This window comes from Pseudophryne corroboree, chromosome 4, assembly GCF_028390025.1.
Source record: "Pseudophryne corroboree isolate aPseCor3 chromosome 4, aPseCor3.hap2, whole genome shotgun sequence".
NCBI lineage: Eukaryota > Metazoa > Chordata > Amphibia > Anura > Myobatrachidae > Pseudophryne > Pseudophryne corroboree.
In genome coordinates, this window is record NC_086447.1 from 496,077,384 (window position 1) to 496,092,167 (window position 14,784).

At 46.2% G+C, this 14,784-nt stretch overlaps 1 protein-coding gene and 1 long non-coding RNA gene across 2 annotated transcripts in view; one reads left to right on the forward strand and one right to left on the reverse strand.

Annotated features, from left to right (window-relative positions):
• The window catches only part of LOC134909844 (uncharacterized), a 210,520-nt gene that overhangs the window by 122,959 nt on the left and 72,777 nt on the right, over positions 1 to 14,784 (forward strand). Inside the window, exon 2 of the long non-coding RNA XR_010176042.1 lies at positions 12,566 to 12,693. This is a non-coding gene — a long non-coding RNA (uncharacterized LOC134909844). The remainder of the gene's footprint in view (positions 1 to 12,565; positions 12,694 to 14,784) is intronic.
• The window catches only part of LAMA4 (laminin subunit alpha 4), a 222,287-nt gene continuing 211,278 nt past the window's right edge, over positions 3,776 to 14,784 (reverse strand). The window contains exons 37-40 of the mRNA XM_063917152.1: positions 12,539 to 12,669; positions 5,640 to 5,733; positions 4,084 to 4,203; positions 3,776 to 3,967 (exon numbers count right to left, since the gene is read on the reverse strand). Of these exons, the coding sequence (XP_063773222.1) occupies positions 3,822 to 3,967; positions 4,084 to 4,203; positions 5,640 to 5,733; positions 12,539 to 12,669 (491 nt within the window). The 3' untranslated portion in view covers positions 3,776 to 3,821. The remainder of the gene's footprint in view (positions 3,968 to 4,083; positions 4,204 to 5,639; positions 5,734 to 12,538; positions 12,670 to 14,784) is intronic.

The following is a 14,784-nucleotide window of genomic DNA, read 5'->3' on the forward strand; positions in this document are numbered from 1 at the left end:
AGGGTATCCATCCTGTGGTGGTTGCAGAGTGCTCATCTTCTAGAGGGCCGCAGATTCGGCATTCAGGACTGGGTCCTGGTGACCACGGATGCCAGCCTGCGAGGCTGGGGAGCAGTCACACAGGGAAGGAATATCCAGGGCTTAGGATCAAGCCTGGATACATCACTTCACATAAATATCCTGAAGCTAAGGGCCAGTTACAATGCTCTAAGCTTAGCGAGACCTCTGCTTCAAGGTCAGCCGGTGTTGATCCAGTCGGACAACATCATGGCAGTCACCCACGTAAACAGACAGGGTGGCACAAGAAGCAGGAGGGCAATGGCAGAAGCTGCAAGGATTCTCCGCTGGCGGAAAATCATGTAATAGCACTGTCAACAGTATTCATTCCGGGAGTGGACAACTGGGAAGCAGACTTCCTCAGCACGACCTCCACCCGGGAGAGTGGGGACTTCACCCAGAAGTCATCCACATGATTAAAAAACTCGACAGGTATTGCGCCAGGTCAAGAGACCCTCAGGCAATAGTTGTAGACGCTCTGGTAACACCGTGGGTGTACCAGTCAGTGTATGTGTTCCCTCATCTGCCTCTCATACCCAAGGTACTGAGATTGATAAGATGGAGAGGAGTAAGCACTATATTCGTGGCTCCGGATGGGCCAAAAAGGACTTGGTAACCGGAACTTCAAGAGAGGCTCACGGAGGATCCGTGGCCTCTACCTCTAAGAAGGGACCTGCTCCAGCAAGGACCCTGTCTGTTCCAAGACTTACCGCGGCTGCGTTTGACGGCATGGCGGTTGAACACCGGATCCTGAAGGAAAAAAGGCATTCCGGATGAAGTCATCCCTATCCTGATCAAAAGCCAGGAAGGATGTAACCGCAAAAACATTATCACCGCAATTGGCGAAAATATGTTGCGTAGTGCGAGGCCAGTAAGGCCCGACGGAGGAAATTCAACTGGGTCGATTCCTACATTTCCTGCAAACAGGAGTGTCTATGGGCCTGAAATTGGGGTCCATTAAGGTTCAGATTTCGGCCCTGTCAATTTTCTTCCAAAAAAGAACTAGCTTCAGTCCCTGAAGTTTAGACGTTTGTAAAAGGGGTACTGCATATACAGCCTCCTTTTGTGCCTCCAGTGGCAATTTGGGATCTCAATGTAGTTTGGGTTCCAAAAGTCACATTGGTTTGAACCACTTAAATCTGTGGAGTTAAAATATCTCACATGGAAAGTGGTCATGCTGTTGGCCCTGGCCTAGGCCAGGCGCGTGTCAGGATTGGCGGCTTTATCCTGTAAAAGCCCTTATCCGATTTTCCATTCGGACAGGGCGGAATTGAGGACTCGTCCTCAGTTTCTCCCTATGGTGGTTCCAGCGTTTTCACCTGAACCAACCTATTGTGGTGCCTGCGGCTACTAGGGACTTGGAGGAATCCAAGTTGCTGGATGTTGTCAGGGCCCTGAAAATATGTTCCAGGACGGCTGGAGTCAGGAAATCTGACTCGCTGTTTATCCTGTATGCACCCAACATGCTGGGTGCTCCTGCTTCTAAGCAGACTATTGCTCGTTGGATTTGTAGTACAATTCAGCTTGCACATTCTGTGGCAGGCCTGCCACAGCTAAAATCTGTAAAAGCCCGTTCCACAAGGAAAGTGGGCTCATCTTGGGCGGCTGCCCGAGGGGTCTCGGCTTTACAACTTTGCCGAGCAGCTACTTGGTCAGGGGCAAACACGTTTGCTAAATTCTACAAATTTGATACCCTGGCTGAGGAGGACCTGGAGTTCTCTCATTCGGTGCTGCAGAGTCATCCGCACTCTCCCGCCCGTTTGGGAGCTTTGGTATAATCCCCATGGTCCTTACGGAGTCCCCAGCATCCACTTAGGACGTTAGAGAAAATAAGAATTTACTTACCGATAATTCTATTTCTCGTAGTCCGTAGTGGATGCTGGGCGCCCATCCCAAGTGCGGATTGTCTGCAATACTTGTACATAGTTATTGTTACCAAAAAATCGGGTTATTATTGTTGGGAGCCATCTTTTCAGAGGCTCCTCTGTTATCATACTGTTAACTGGGTTCAGATCACAAGTTATACGGTGTGATTGGTGTGGCTGGTATGAGTCTTACCCGGGATTCAAAATCCTTCCTTATTGTGTACGCTCGTCCGGGCACAGTTTCCTAACTGAGGCTTAGAGGAGGGTCATAGGGGGAGGAGCCAGTGCACACCAGTTAGTCCTAAAGCTTTCTTTAGATGTGCCCAGTCTCCTGCGGAGCCGCTATTCCCCATGGTCCTTACGGAGTCCCCAGCATCCACTACGGACTACGAGAAATAGAATTATCGGTAAGTAAATTCTTATTTTAATTGGGGGTACTATTGTGTGGTGCGCGCTGTCCCTATATAAGTTATGTGATGGAGGGACAAATTTATAGTTTGCAGGGGGGCGCCGAACACCCTAGCATCGACCCTGTGTTGAGGTGATCGAAATGTGTGTGAGTGTATATAGGCATACATCTTACCTACAGTCAGGGCCGGTTCAAGCCCGCTCTGCGCCCCGGGCAGGAAACGGGCGTGGCCTAATACAGGGGGCGTGGTCAGTTACGCCCCCTGTACATTACTAGCGCCGCTTGACTGCTGAGCGGTGCGCGATGACGTCATCGCGCACCGCTCAGCAAAGGTACACTCCACGAAGGGAAACTAGACGCATAGCGTCTAGTTCCCTTCACAGGAGGCGGGGACACAGCGGGCAGCGGAGGCGGACGGGGGACACAGCGGGCAGCAGTGGCGGATCTTGCCACGGTGCGGCGCCCTCCGGATGGCGCCAGCGCCCTCCGGAATGCGGCGCCCCGGGCAAAAGTCCTGCTTGCCCGTGGTAAGATCCGCTACTGCCTACAGTATAAAGGGCACGCTCTCTAATGCATGTGTGTCAGTAATAGGAACTGCAGAATAAGCAGACAGAAGTACAGTACCACTCTCTGAGCTTATTAAATAAAGAAAATATAAACTGTTCTCACTATGATAAGAATGATGTAAATCGTGTATATGCCATAAAATGAAATTAGCAGAGTGAATAGTGTGAATGGTACAGGGTTCAGTAACTCTGTCTACTCTATAGTGAAGAAAAGGATGCTTACTCTCATAACATCCTTAATAAAATACTATAGAATTTATTGGATCCAGGGAATTATAGAAGTCTCCTACTGGTATTATATTTAACGGGTACTCCCTTATGGAACAAACGTGAATAATCCTGGTCACCACATCGTTCTTTGAACTTTCCAGGATGGTGGACGTTTAGTAGTCCATATTGCTATATTTCAAAGGGTGTTCCACATAGGAGTACGCTGAAATTCACAGAGCACTGTGTCTTAATTAAAACATCTATTCCCACTATTCTTTTCTTTATAAATCCTACCCAGTTCACAGGTAGGCACTGCAATTGTTGCCATATAAGTGAGCTAACACAATCATTTTCACAATATAACTGATTTATTTTCAGTTTAAGATGTGCTTAAATAAAAATAAAAAAAACAAGCTATAGGTGACAAAGCTTTTAAACTAGACTGTTACTATCATATATATGAAGAGCAATCCATTCTGTCTGTACTAAAAGGTATTGTACATAGAGACCATATCCAACATACTGTAGCCATTGTTACACATGTGAGGACTGTTTACCCTTATAATAGTAATTGGGCTGCTGTCTGGGGCTTTGTAGCACAGAATATGCAATTTGTTGCCAAAACGTTTCCTCTGTGCGGAATTTGATGTGTAGTAAAACCAACAATCTAAAGTAAACAGATTTATTACAAACTTTTATTGCACATATTGAATGTTAGAACGAAGGGCAGGTATTGACGCTGACAGCCCCACTGACAAGGGATGCTTTACTGAAGCTCACTGGCCGCTTGTCAATCACAAAGTTGCGGATGCAACCTGTGAATGAAGTTCTTGTAGTCAGACTTGGAGCAAGCAAAGACTCTAAGGATGGGGAGAAAATACAGAAAAATGTCAATAAGTGTCAATATGCTGCAACTATAGTAAAAAAAATATAGAATGTGAGTAGCATGAGTACATTATTCTGTCCCTATTCTTACCTGGCACTCCTCCAACAAACACAGGTTCTTTAAGGATGACAAGCTTTTTGTTTAGAGGGCCAACCACATGGTTTACTTCAGAGTCCACATCCAGTTGCACCACATTGGCCTTCCTTATGACTGTAAGAACACACAAGAAAGTAAGCATAGTTTTACAACTAAGGGGTCTATTTACTAAGCCTTGGATGGAGATAAAGTCGCTGGAGATAAAGTAAAAGCCAATCGGCTCCTAACTGCCATGTCACAGACTGGGTTTGAAAAATGTCAGTTAGGAGCCGATTGTCTAGTACTTTATCTCCAGCCACTTTATCTCCATCCAAGGCTTAGTAAATAGACCCCAAAGAGCAGGATTTCCAGGATCCTAAACATTTATAAGTACAAAAACACAATACTTCTAATACTGTCTGCTATTACATAGAATAGGTAATATCTGTTCACAATATGTACTGTATCTTTTGTTCTACTGTGGAAGCATCAAAACCAAAATACACATTGGATTTTAAATTCATTTTCAGAAGTAAAGTTTGCATGCACTTGCAGATTGAGTACTGGAAAATGATGTAAGACAAATGACAGCACTGCTCTGCATCAGTACAGTCAAGGGAGGATTGAACAAAGGGCATACTGGGAATTTTCCTGGCAGGTCAATGGCCTGATGGGGCTGGCTGATATATTTTTTTTCACACTCCTCCCTATTTATATTTTACCCAAGGCAGGTGTAAATTGTGAGGAGATTGATCTCACTGTAAACAGTCATCATGAACTAGAACTGTCCTAAAGGGGCAGCCCTTCCCACAGTGAGGTGTGGTGAGGAGTATGGCACACAGCTCACTGTGCTTTCTGTAGTAGAGCAGAGCTAATAGTCTTGTGAGATGATGTAATCCTTGTCTTGCAAGCTTTCCACGAGAGTCACAGAGATCACTGCCAGACAGCTGCATTCTGTATCACAGCAGCATTCTGCAAAGGCAGTGTGGGTAAGTCTGCACAACCCCTGTCCCCTGCCAACTGTATGGGGCATATTTATTAACGTTACATTTTGGGAAACCAATAAAAAAAAAGCTGTTTTATTTTTAAAGTATGTCAGGAATCAGATGAAGATATGCAATATATTGTTTGAAGAAAACATATAAATTAAATTTTTTGGGATCGGTATGGGATCCCGGCATACAGGATGCCGGCCGTCAATATATCAACATCAGCATCCAGAGCGCCAAAATGCCGGCAGTGGGGTGAACGCATTGAGGCCTCTTGCGGGCTCGCGCTCGCCATGCTGCAGGTGCGGTATTCTACCTCTATGGGTGTCGTGGACACCTACAGAGGGAGAATCACCTACATCACCAGTATTCTGGTGGTGGAATTGTACCCCTGTCGGGATTGCGGCATTGGTATTGCGGCCGCTGGGATCCTGACGGGCGGTATCTTTAATGCATACCCAATTTTTTTCAGTAGGCAGACATGGTGCTTGAGAATCTATACACATAATATGTACCTAAACAGTAGTGATTTGCTAACTTGCAGAAACTTACACATTTACAACAACGATACTTTGTATATACCTGCAATTCTGTGCCACTGGCCATCACAGAGGCTTTGCTTTGGTACAACACTTGTAGAGAACTCCTTTTTGCCAAATTTCACTTTCACTACAGCCTATGTTGAAACATAACATATCTTTAATAGAAATAATATTATGCTACCAAACAATGCTCCATTTGTTTCACTGGGATAAGAACACATTCCATATAATAAGGATTATCATCATCATCCTCAATAACCAATAAGAGTCATACTCTGTTGTCTAATGTGTGTTGCTTTTGCTATTGCAACCCCCATATGTCTCAATTGCAACTGAAACTCTGTGCGTGTGGACTCTGTGCGCATGTGCAGTGCGACTTAGAGCCATGGAAAGGGGAAAAAATGCTTAGTTGCATTCGCCATATTCCTGCATGGTGTCAGAAATGTTTTAAAAATGTACTGGATGGTGAAAGGAGGCAGGTAAGTGGATGCATAGACATAGGAAGAGTATGTTATGGGCATGCTATGGTAGTGTTGCAGGCATGTTGCTGATTGTGGTTGTGTACACAGATGCAGAATCGTTCACATAGGAGGACATACAGATGGATACTCTGCACCTGCTATAAAGGTGGTGCAGCATTTGCTGGTGTAACCAATGTTGCACCTAAAGACGCACCAAGGGGTATTTCTCTATCGTCCTTGTGGATGCTGGGGTTCCTGAAAGGACCATGGGGAATAGCGGCTCCGCAGGAGACAGGGCACAAAAAGTAAAGCTTTCCGATCAGGTGGTGTGCACTGGCTCCTCCCCCTATGACCCTCCTCCAGACTCCAGTTAGATTTTTGTGCCCGGCCGAGAAGGGTGCAATCTAGGTGGCTCTCCTAAAGAGCTGCTTAGAGAAAGTTTAGCTTAGGTTTTTTATTTTACAGTGAGTCCTGCTGGCAACAGGATCACTGCAACGAGGGACTTAGGGGAGAAGGAGTGAACTCACCTGCGTGCAGGATGGATTGGCTTCTTGGCTACTGGACATCAGCTCCAGAGGGACGATCACAGGTACAGCCTGGATGGTCACCGGAGCCGCGCCGCCGGCCCCCTTGCAGATGCTGAAGTAAGAAGAGGTCCAGAATCGGCGGCTGAAGACTCCTGCAGTCTTCTAAAGGTAGCGCACAGCACTGCAGCTGTGCGCCATTTTCCTCTCAGCACACTTCACACGGCAGTCACTGAGGGTGCAGGGCGCTGGGAGGGGGGCGCCCTGGGAGGCAAATGAAAACCTTTTTTGGCGAAAAATACCTCACATATAGCCCCCAGAGGCTATATGGAGATATTTAACCCCTGCCAAGATTCACTAAATAGCGGGAGACGAGCCCGCCGAAAAAGGGGCGGGGCCTATCTCCTCAGCACACAGCGCCATTTTCTCTCACAGAAAGCCTGGAGAGAAGGCTCCCAGGCTCTCCCCTGCACTGCACTACAGAAACAGGGTTAAAACAGAGAGGGGGGGCACTGATTTTGGCGATATTGAGATATATATAAAGATGCTATAAGGGAAAACACTTATATAAGGTTGTCCCTATATAATTATAGCGTTTTTGGTGTGTGCTGGCAAACTCTCCCTCTGTCTCCCCAAAGGGCTAGTGTGGGTCCTGTCCTCTGTCAGAGCATTCCCGGTGTGTGTGCTGTGTGTCGGTACGTGTGTGTCGACATGTATGAGGACGATGTTGGTGAGGAGGCGGAGAAATTGCCTGTAATGGTGATGTCACTCTCTAGGGAGTCGACACCGGAATGGATGGCTTATTTAGGGAATTACGTGAGAATGTCAACACGCTGCAAGGTCGGTTGACGACGTGAGACGGCCGACAAACTATTAGTACCGGTCCAGGCGTCTCAGAAACACCGTCAGGGGCGTTAAAAACGCCCATTTACCTCAGTCGGTCGACACAGACACAGACACGGACACTGAATCCAGTGTCGACGGTGAATAAACAAACGTATTTCTCATTAGGGCCACACGTTAAGGGCAATGAAGGAGGTGTTGCATATTTCTGATACTACAAGTACCACAAAAAAAGGGTATTATGTGGGAGTGAAAAAACTACCTGTAGTTTTTCCTGAATCAGATAAAATAAAATGAAGTGTGTGATGATGCGTGGGGTTACCCCGATAGCAAATATTGGCGTTATACCCTTTCCCGCCAGAAATTAGGGCGCGTTGGGAAACACCCCTTAGGGTGATAAGGCGCTCACACGCTTATCAAGTGGCGTTACCGTCTCCAGATACGGCCGCCCTCAAGGAGCCAGCTGATAGGAAGCTGGAAAGATATCCTAAAAAGTATATACACACATACGGTGGTTATACTGCGACCAGCGATCGCCATCAGCCTGGAGATGCAGTGCTGGGTTGGCTTGGTCGGATTCCCTGACTGAAAATATTTTATTCATATAGAGCATTTAATAGGATGCATTCTATATATATGTACGTGAGATGCACAGAGGGATATTTGCTCTCTGGCATCAAGATAAGTACGTTGTCCATATCACCCAGAAGATGTCATGGACACGACAGTGGTCAGGTGATACAGATCCCATACGGCACATGGAAGTATTGCCGTATAAAGGGAAGGAGTTAGTTGGGGTCGGTCCATCGGACCTGGGGACCACGGCAACAGCTGGGAAATCCAACCTTTTTACCCCAAGTTACATCTCAGCTGAAAAAGACACCGTCTTTTCAGCCTCAATCCTTCCTTTCCCATGAGGGCATGCAGGCAAAAGGCCAGTCATATCTGCCCAGACATAGAGGTAAGGGAAGTAGACTGCAGCAGGCAGCCCCTTCCCAGGAAAAGAAGCCCTCCACCGCGTCTGCCAAGTCCTCAGCATGACGCTGGGGCCATGCAAGCGGACTCAAGGTGGGGGGGTAGTCTCAAGAGTCTCAGCGCGCAGTGGGATCACTCGCAGGTTGACCCCTAGATAGTACAAGTATTATCCCAGGGGTACAGATTGGAGAGTCGAGACATCTTCTCCTCGCAGGTTTCTGAAGTCTGCTTTACCAACGGCTCCCTCCGACAGGGAGGCAGCATTGGAAAAAATTCACAAGCTGTATATCCAGCAGGTGATAATCAAAGTACCCCTCCTACAACAAGGAAAAGGGTATTATTTTTCCACACTATATTGTGGTACTGAAGCCAGACGGCTTGGTGAGACATAGTCTAAACTGAAATCTTTGAACACTTACATAAAAGGTTCAAATCGAGATGGAGTCACTCAGAGCAGTGATAGCGAACCGGAAAAAAGGGGACTATATGGTGTCCCTGGACATCAAGGATTACCTCCATGTCCAAATTTGCCCTTCTCAACAAGGGTACCTCTGGTTCGTGGTACAGAACTGTCAATATCAGTTTCAGACGATGCCGTTTGAATTATCCACGGCACCCCGGGCCTTTTACCAAGGTAATGGCCGAAAAGATGTTTCTTCAAAGAAAAAAGGCATCTAAATTATCCCTTACTTGGACGATATCCTGAAAAGGGCAAGTTCCAGAGAACAGTTGGAGGTCGGAAGAGCACTATCTAAAGTAGTTCTACGACAGCACGACTGGATTCTAAATATTCCAAGAATCGCAGCTGTTTTCCGACGATACGTCTGCTGTTCCTAGGAATGATTCTGGGCATAGTCCAGAAAAAGGTGTTCCTCCGGGAGGAAAAAGCCAAGGAGTTATTCGACCTAGTCAGAAACCTCCTAAAACCAGGCCAAGTATCAGTGCATCAATGCACAGGAGTCCTGGGAAAAATTGTGGCTTCTTACGAAGCGATTCCATTCGGCAGATCTCAGGGGATTTGCTGGACGAATGGTCCGGATCGCATTTTCAGATGCATCAGCGGATAATCCTGTCTCCAAGGACAAGGGTGTCTCTTCTGTGGGGGCTGCAGAGTGCTCATCTTTTAGAGGGCAGCACACTCAGCATTCAGGACTGTGTTCTGGGGACCACGGATACCAGCCTGAGAGGCTGGGGAGTAGTCACACAGGGAAAAAATTTCCAAGGAAGTGTGGTCAAGTCTGGAGACTTCTCTCCACATGAATATACTGGAGCTAAGGGCAATTTACAATGCTCTGAGCCTAGGAAGACTCCTGCTTCAAAGTCAACCGGTGCTGATCCAGTAGGACATCATCATGGCGGTCGCCCACGTTATCAGACGGGGCGACACAAGAAGCAGGAGGGCAATGACAGCAAGGATTCTTCGCTGGGCGGAAAATCATGTGATAACACTGTCAGCAGTGTTCATTCCGGGAGTGGGCAACTGGGAAGATTTCCTCAGCATAAATGAATTCCACCCGGAAAAGTGGAAACTTAATCTGGAAGTTTCCACATGATTGTAAACCGTTGGGAAAGACCAAAGGTGGTTATGATGGCGTCCCACCTGAAGCGCCAGGTCAAGAGACACTCAGGCAATAGCTGGGACGCTCTGGTAACACCGTCGGTGTACCAGTCGGTGTATGTGTTCCATCCTCTGCTTTTCATACCCAATGTATTGAAAATGATAGGAAGGAGAGGAGTAAGAACTATACTCGTGGCTCCGGTTTGGCCAAGAAGGACTTGGTTCCCGGAACTTCAAGAGATACTAAGAAGGGTCTTGATTCGGCAAGAACCGTGTCTGTTCCGGGACTTACCGCAGCTGCGTTGACGCCAAGGCGGGTGAACGCCGGATCCTAAGGGAAAGAGGCATTCCGGAAGAGGTCATCCCTACCCTGGTCAGAGCCAGGAAGGAGGTGACCGCACAACATTATCACCACTTAGGTGAAAATATGTGCCAGGGTGTGAGTCCAAGAAGGCTCCACGGAAGAATTTCAACTAGGTTAATTTCTACATTTCCTGCAAACAGGAGTGTCTATGGGTCTCAAATTGGGTCCATTAAGGTTCAAATTTCGGCCTGTTGATTTTCTTCCAGAAAGAAATTGGCTTCAGTTCCTGAAGTCCAGAAGTTGTTAAGGGAGTACTGCATATACAGCCCCTTTGATGTCTCCAGTGGCACTGGGCGATCTCAACGTAGTTTTGGGATTCCTAAAAAATCACATTGGTTTAAACAACTCAAATCTGTGGATTTGATATATCTCACATGGAAAATGACCATGCTGTTGGTCCTGGCCTCGGCCAGGCGAGTGTCAGAATTGGCGGCTTTATCTCACAAAGCCATATCTGATTGTCCATTCGGACAGAGCAAAGCTGCGGACTCGTCCCCAGTTTCTCCTTAAGGTGGTGTCAGCGTTTCACCTGAACCAGCTTATTGTGGTACCTGCGGCTACTAGGGACTTGGAGGACTCCAAGTTGCTGGATGTTATCAGGGCCCTGAAAATATAGTTTCCAGGTTGGCTGGAGTCAGGAAATCTGACTTGCTGTTTATCCTGTATGCACCCAACAATGCTGGGTGCTTCTGCTTCTAAGCAGTCGATTGCTCGTGGGATTGGTAGCACAATTCAACTTGCACATTCTGTGGCAGGCCTGCCACAGTCTAAATCTGTTAAGGCCCATTCCACAAGGAAGGTGGGCTCATCTTGGGCGGCTGCCCGAGGGGTCTCGGCATTACAACTTTGCCGAGCAGCTAGCCAGCTACGTGGTCGGGGGAGAACACGTTTGTAAAATTCTACAAATTTGATACCCTGACAAAAGAGGACCTGGAGTTCTCTCATTCGGTGCTGCAGAGTCATCCGCACTCTCCCGCCCGTTTGGGAGCTTTGGTATAATCCCCATGGTCCTTTCAGGAACCCCAGCATCCACAAGGACGATAGAGAAAATAAGAATTTACTTACCGATAATTCTATTTCTCGGAGTCCGTAGTGGATGCTGGGCGCCCATCCCAAGTGCGGATTATCTGCAATACTTGTACATAGTTATTGCTAACTAAATCGGGTTATTGTTGTTGTGAGCCATCTTTTCAGAGGCTCCGCTGTTATCATACTGTTAACTGGGTTCAGATCACAGGTTGTACAGTGTGATTGGTGTGGCTGGTATGAGTCTTACCCGGGATTCAAAATTCCTCCCTTATTGTGTACGCTCGTCCGGGCACAGTACCTAACTGGAGTCTGGAGGAGGGTCATAGGGGGAGGAGCCAGTGCACACCACCTGATCGGAAAGCTTTACTTTTTGTGCCCTGTCTCCTGCGGAGCCGCTATTCCCCATGGTCCTTTCAGGAACCCCAGCATCCACTACGGACTCCGAGAAATAGAATTATCGGTAAGTAAATTCTTATTTTTAGTGTCTAAAGATGCTCAAAATGGGCATCTTAGTCCTTGGCCGTGCAGACGCATAGATATACACCAGGGAAGGACTTATGGCTAAGCAGACACACGGAGAAGAGGGTGTCATGGGCGTACCTTACGAGCATGTTATGGGAGTATTGTGAGTTTGTCGCTCACAGTGGTTGTGTACACAGATGCAGGATCGTTCACATAGGCTATATTCAGACTGATAATCTGCACCTGCCATAGAGCTGGTGCAAGTTTGGATGATGCAGCCATTTTGTGTCTAAAGACAGACCCACTTGTATTTGAGCGTGTAAAGTAGGCATCTCAGTTCTTGCACATGCAGACGTACAAATGTACAACAAGGAAGGACTTGCAGTGGTATTTTCATAAAGCTGCATAAGCAAAATGGGCAATACAGTAGATGCACACAGGAATGCTGCAGCGTCTCACTCAGAATCAGGCCCAGAAAGTCCAGGAAATAAGAATACTGTGTGACTGGTCACTATTGAAAATGTATACATAAAAACACATTGCTTTATCCATCTGTCTGTCATTATGTACCCAATAAACATACCAGTGTCTTGACAAATTTTAAAAGTGCTGCACAATGGAATTGCTAGAAGTCTTATGATAAAATAAACAGCGAGGAGGATCAGCTGGATCTTTTATTCTACATATAACCAAAAGTAATTAAATATAACATGTCATTATTACCTGTCCATCTTTTATGTGCATATTTAGGTAGTCCCCATTCACATTTTGGATGTGAAACAAAATTCCAGAACTACTGCGAGGGCGCACTTCTATTACAAACTCAAGCTCTGCTCCGCTATGGAAGGATTCCGCTACAAAACATAAAGCATATTGCTGTAAGTATGTACTTTCTTGTCATTTAATAACCTGTGTTCATCTAAACAAATAAGATGTTCACCTTCCCTAAAATAATAGCACAGCATTTACCATACCATACCTTGCTTTTCATTTACCATGTCATTTGTAAATGCCTATTATTTGCATCAGCCGCAGCAGTGATTTTGCACTAAAACGCCATGTCTCGGATGTATGTGGTGAAATACTGCCATTGTTACTATAGTGTGCAATGCAGTAAAGAACGGACATTACACCCAATGCAGTAATTGTAAAGGGATGCAGTTAAAATGTCGGCTGTCGGAATCCCAGCGTTAAGGATACCGATGCCGAAATCCCGCCAGCTGGAATCCCGTCGTGCACCAGGGCTTTTCCCACTCGTGAGTGTCCATGTCACCCATAGAGTGGGAACAGATCCTATGGTGAGCCACCGAGCCCACAAGGGGACTCTTTCACTCGCCCCGCTGACAGCATTCTGGTGGGTAGGATGCCACTGTCGGGCTATTGAAAGCCGGCATCCCGTCCGCTGGTATTACGTGTGTAATCCATTGTAAATACAATGCTGATATGTGATACGCATAAGTAACACTTAAATGTACAGTATATGCTCCTGTATTCAAATGCAAACAGTGGTTAAGGGGGAGGTCAAAGTGTGTTAGCAGCCATTATGCTGCGTGACATTTTTACTTTTACAGATAGGTAAATATCTATCACTTACAACAAAACATAGAAAAGGTTGCAAAAGGCAACATGCTAAACTCTGGCTTATGCTGGTGTTTTGGGGTGCCACACCCTGCACCTAGATATAGCGCTAGGGACCCCAAATATACAGAGACGCCTTGATGCGGCTTTGGTGCTTATTCACACATTTGCGCAAATATGTGTAACGAAGATCTCTGAATTCTATTATTATGTGGAATTTATATCTGGTTCCGGTTATCATTCAGGGTGCTGGGGGAAACAAAGGCCTTTTTTTCTTGCTTAGAAATACCCCTCCCTTTCGAGCACCTGAATGATATCACTAAGCTAATTGAGCATCTACCAATATATATGCTTGTTGTGAGAGGCAGAGAGGTTCCTGCATTAGGAGGAGGTGCAGGCCCTGACATGCCACATGGGGCATTATGGGGTTGCTCCAAGGTAGGTAGCTCTTAGCTTAGACATATTGTAGTAAGGAGCCATTATCATGTGGCTCCTTGCTGGTTAATCTTAGACCCAGATTGGGGTAATGGAGGTGTGAGGTGTGGTGCCTCTGGACTGGCTGAGCTGGATGGCCTTAGTGTGGCATACCTTTACATTCTATTAACACTTTTCACTTATTAATTTTTTAACACTATTTCTCTATTTTAATTGCATTTCATTTTTGTATCACTTTCTCTATAGCTTCGGCTTCCTAAATACTAATTTATTAACACTATAGTTTTTTCACTGGTATGCTACGCTGGGCTTTCTGGCTTATGCTGGTGTTTTGGGGTGCCACACCCTGCACCTAGATATAGCGCTAGGGACCCCAAATATACAGAGACGCCTTGATGCGGCTTTGGGGCTTATTCACACATTTGTGCAAATATGTGTAACGAAGATCTCTGAATTCTATTATGTGGAATTTATATCTGGTTACGGTTATCATTCAGGGTGCTGGGGGAAACAAATGCCTTTTTTTCTTGCTTAGAAATACCCCTCCCTTTCGAGCACCTGAATGATATCACTCAGCTAATTGAGCATCTACCAATATATATGTTTGTTGTGAGAGGCAGAGAGGTTCCTGCATTAGGAGGAGGTGCAGGCCCTGACATGCCACATGGGGCATTATGGGGTTGCTCCAAGGTAGGTAGCTCTTAGCTTAGACATATTGTAGTAAGGAGCCATTATCATGTGGCTCCTTGCTGGTTAATCTTAGACCCAGATTGGGGTAATGGAGGTGTGAGCTGTGGTGCCTCTGGACTGGCTGAGCTGGATGGCCTTAGTGTGGCATACCTTTACATTCTTTTAACACTTTTCACTTATTTATTTTTTAACACTATTTCTCTATTTTAATTGCATTTCATTTTTGTATCACTTTCTCTATAGCTTCGGCTTCCTAAATACTAATT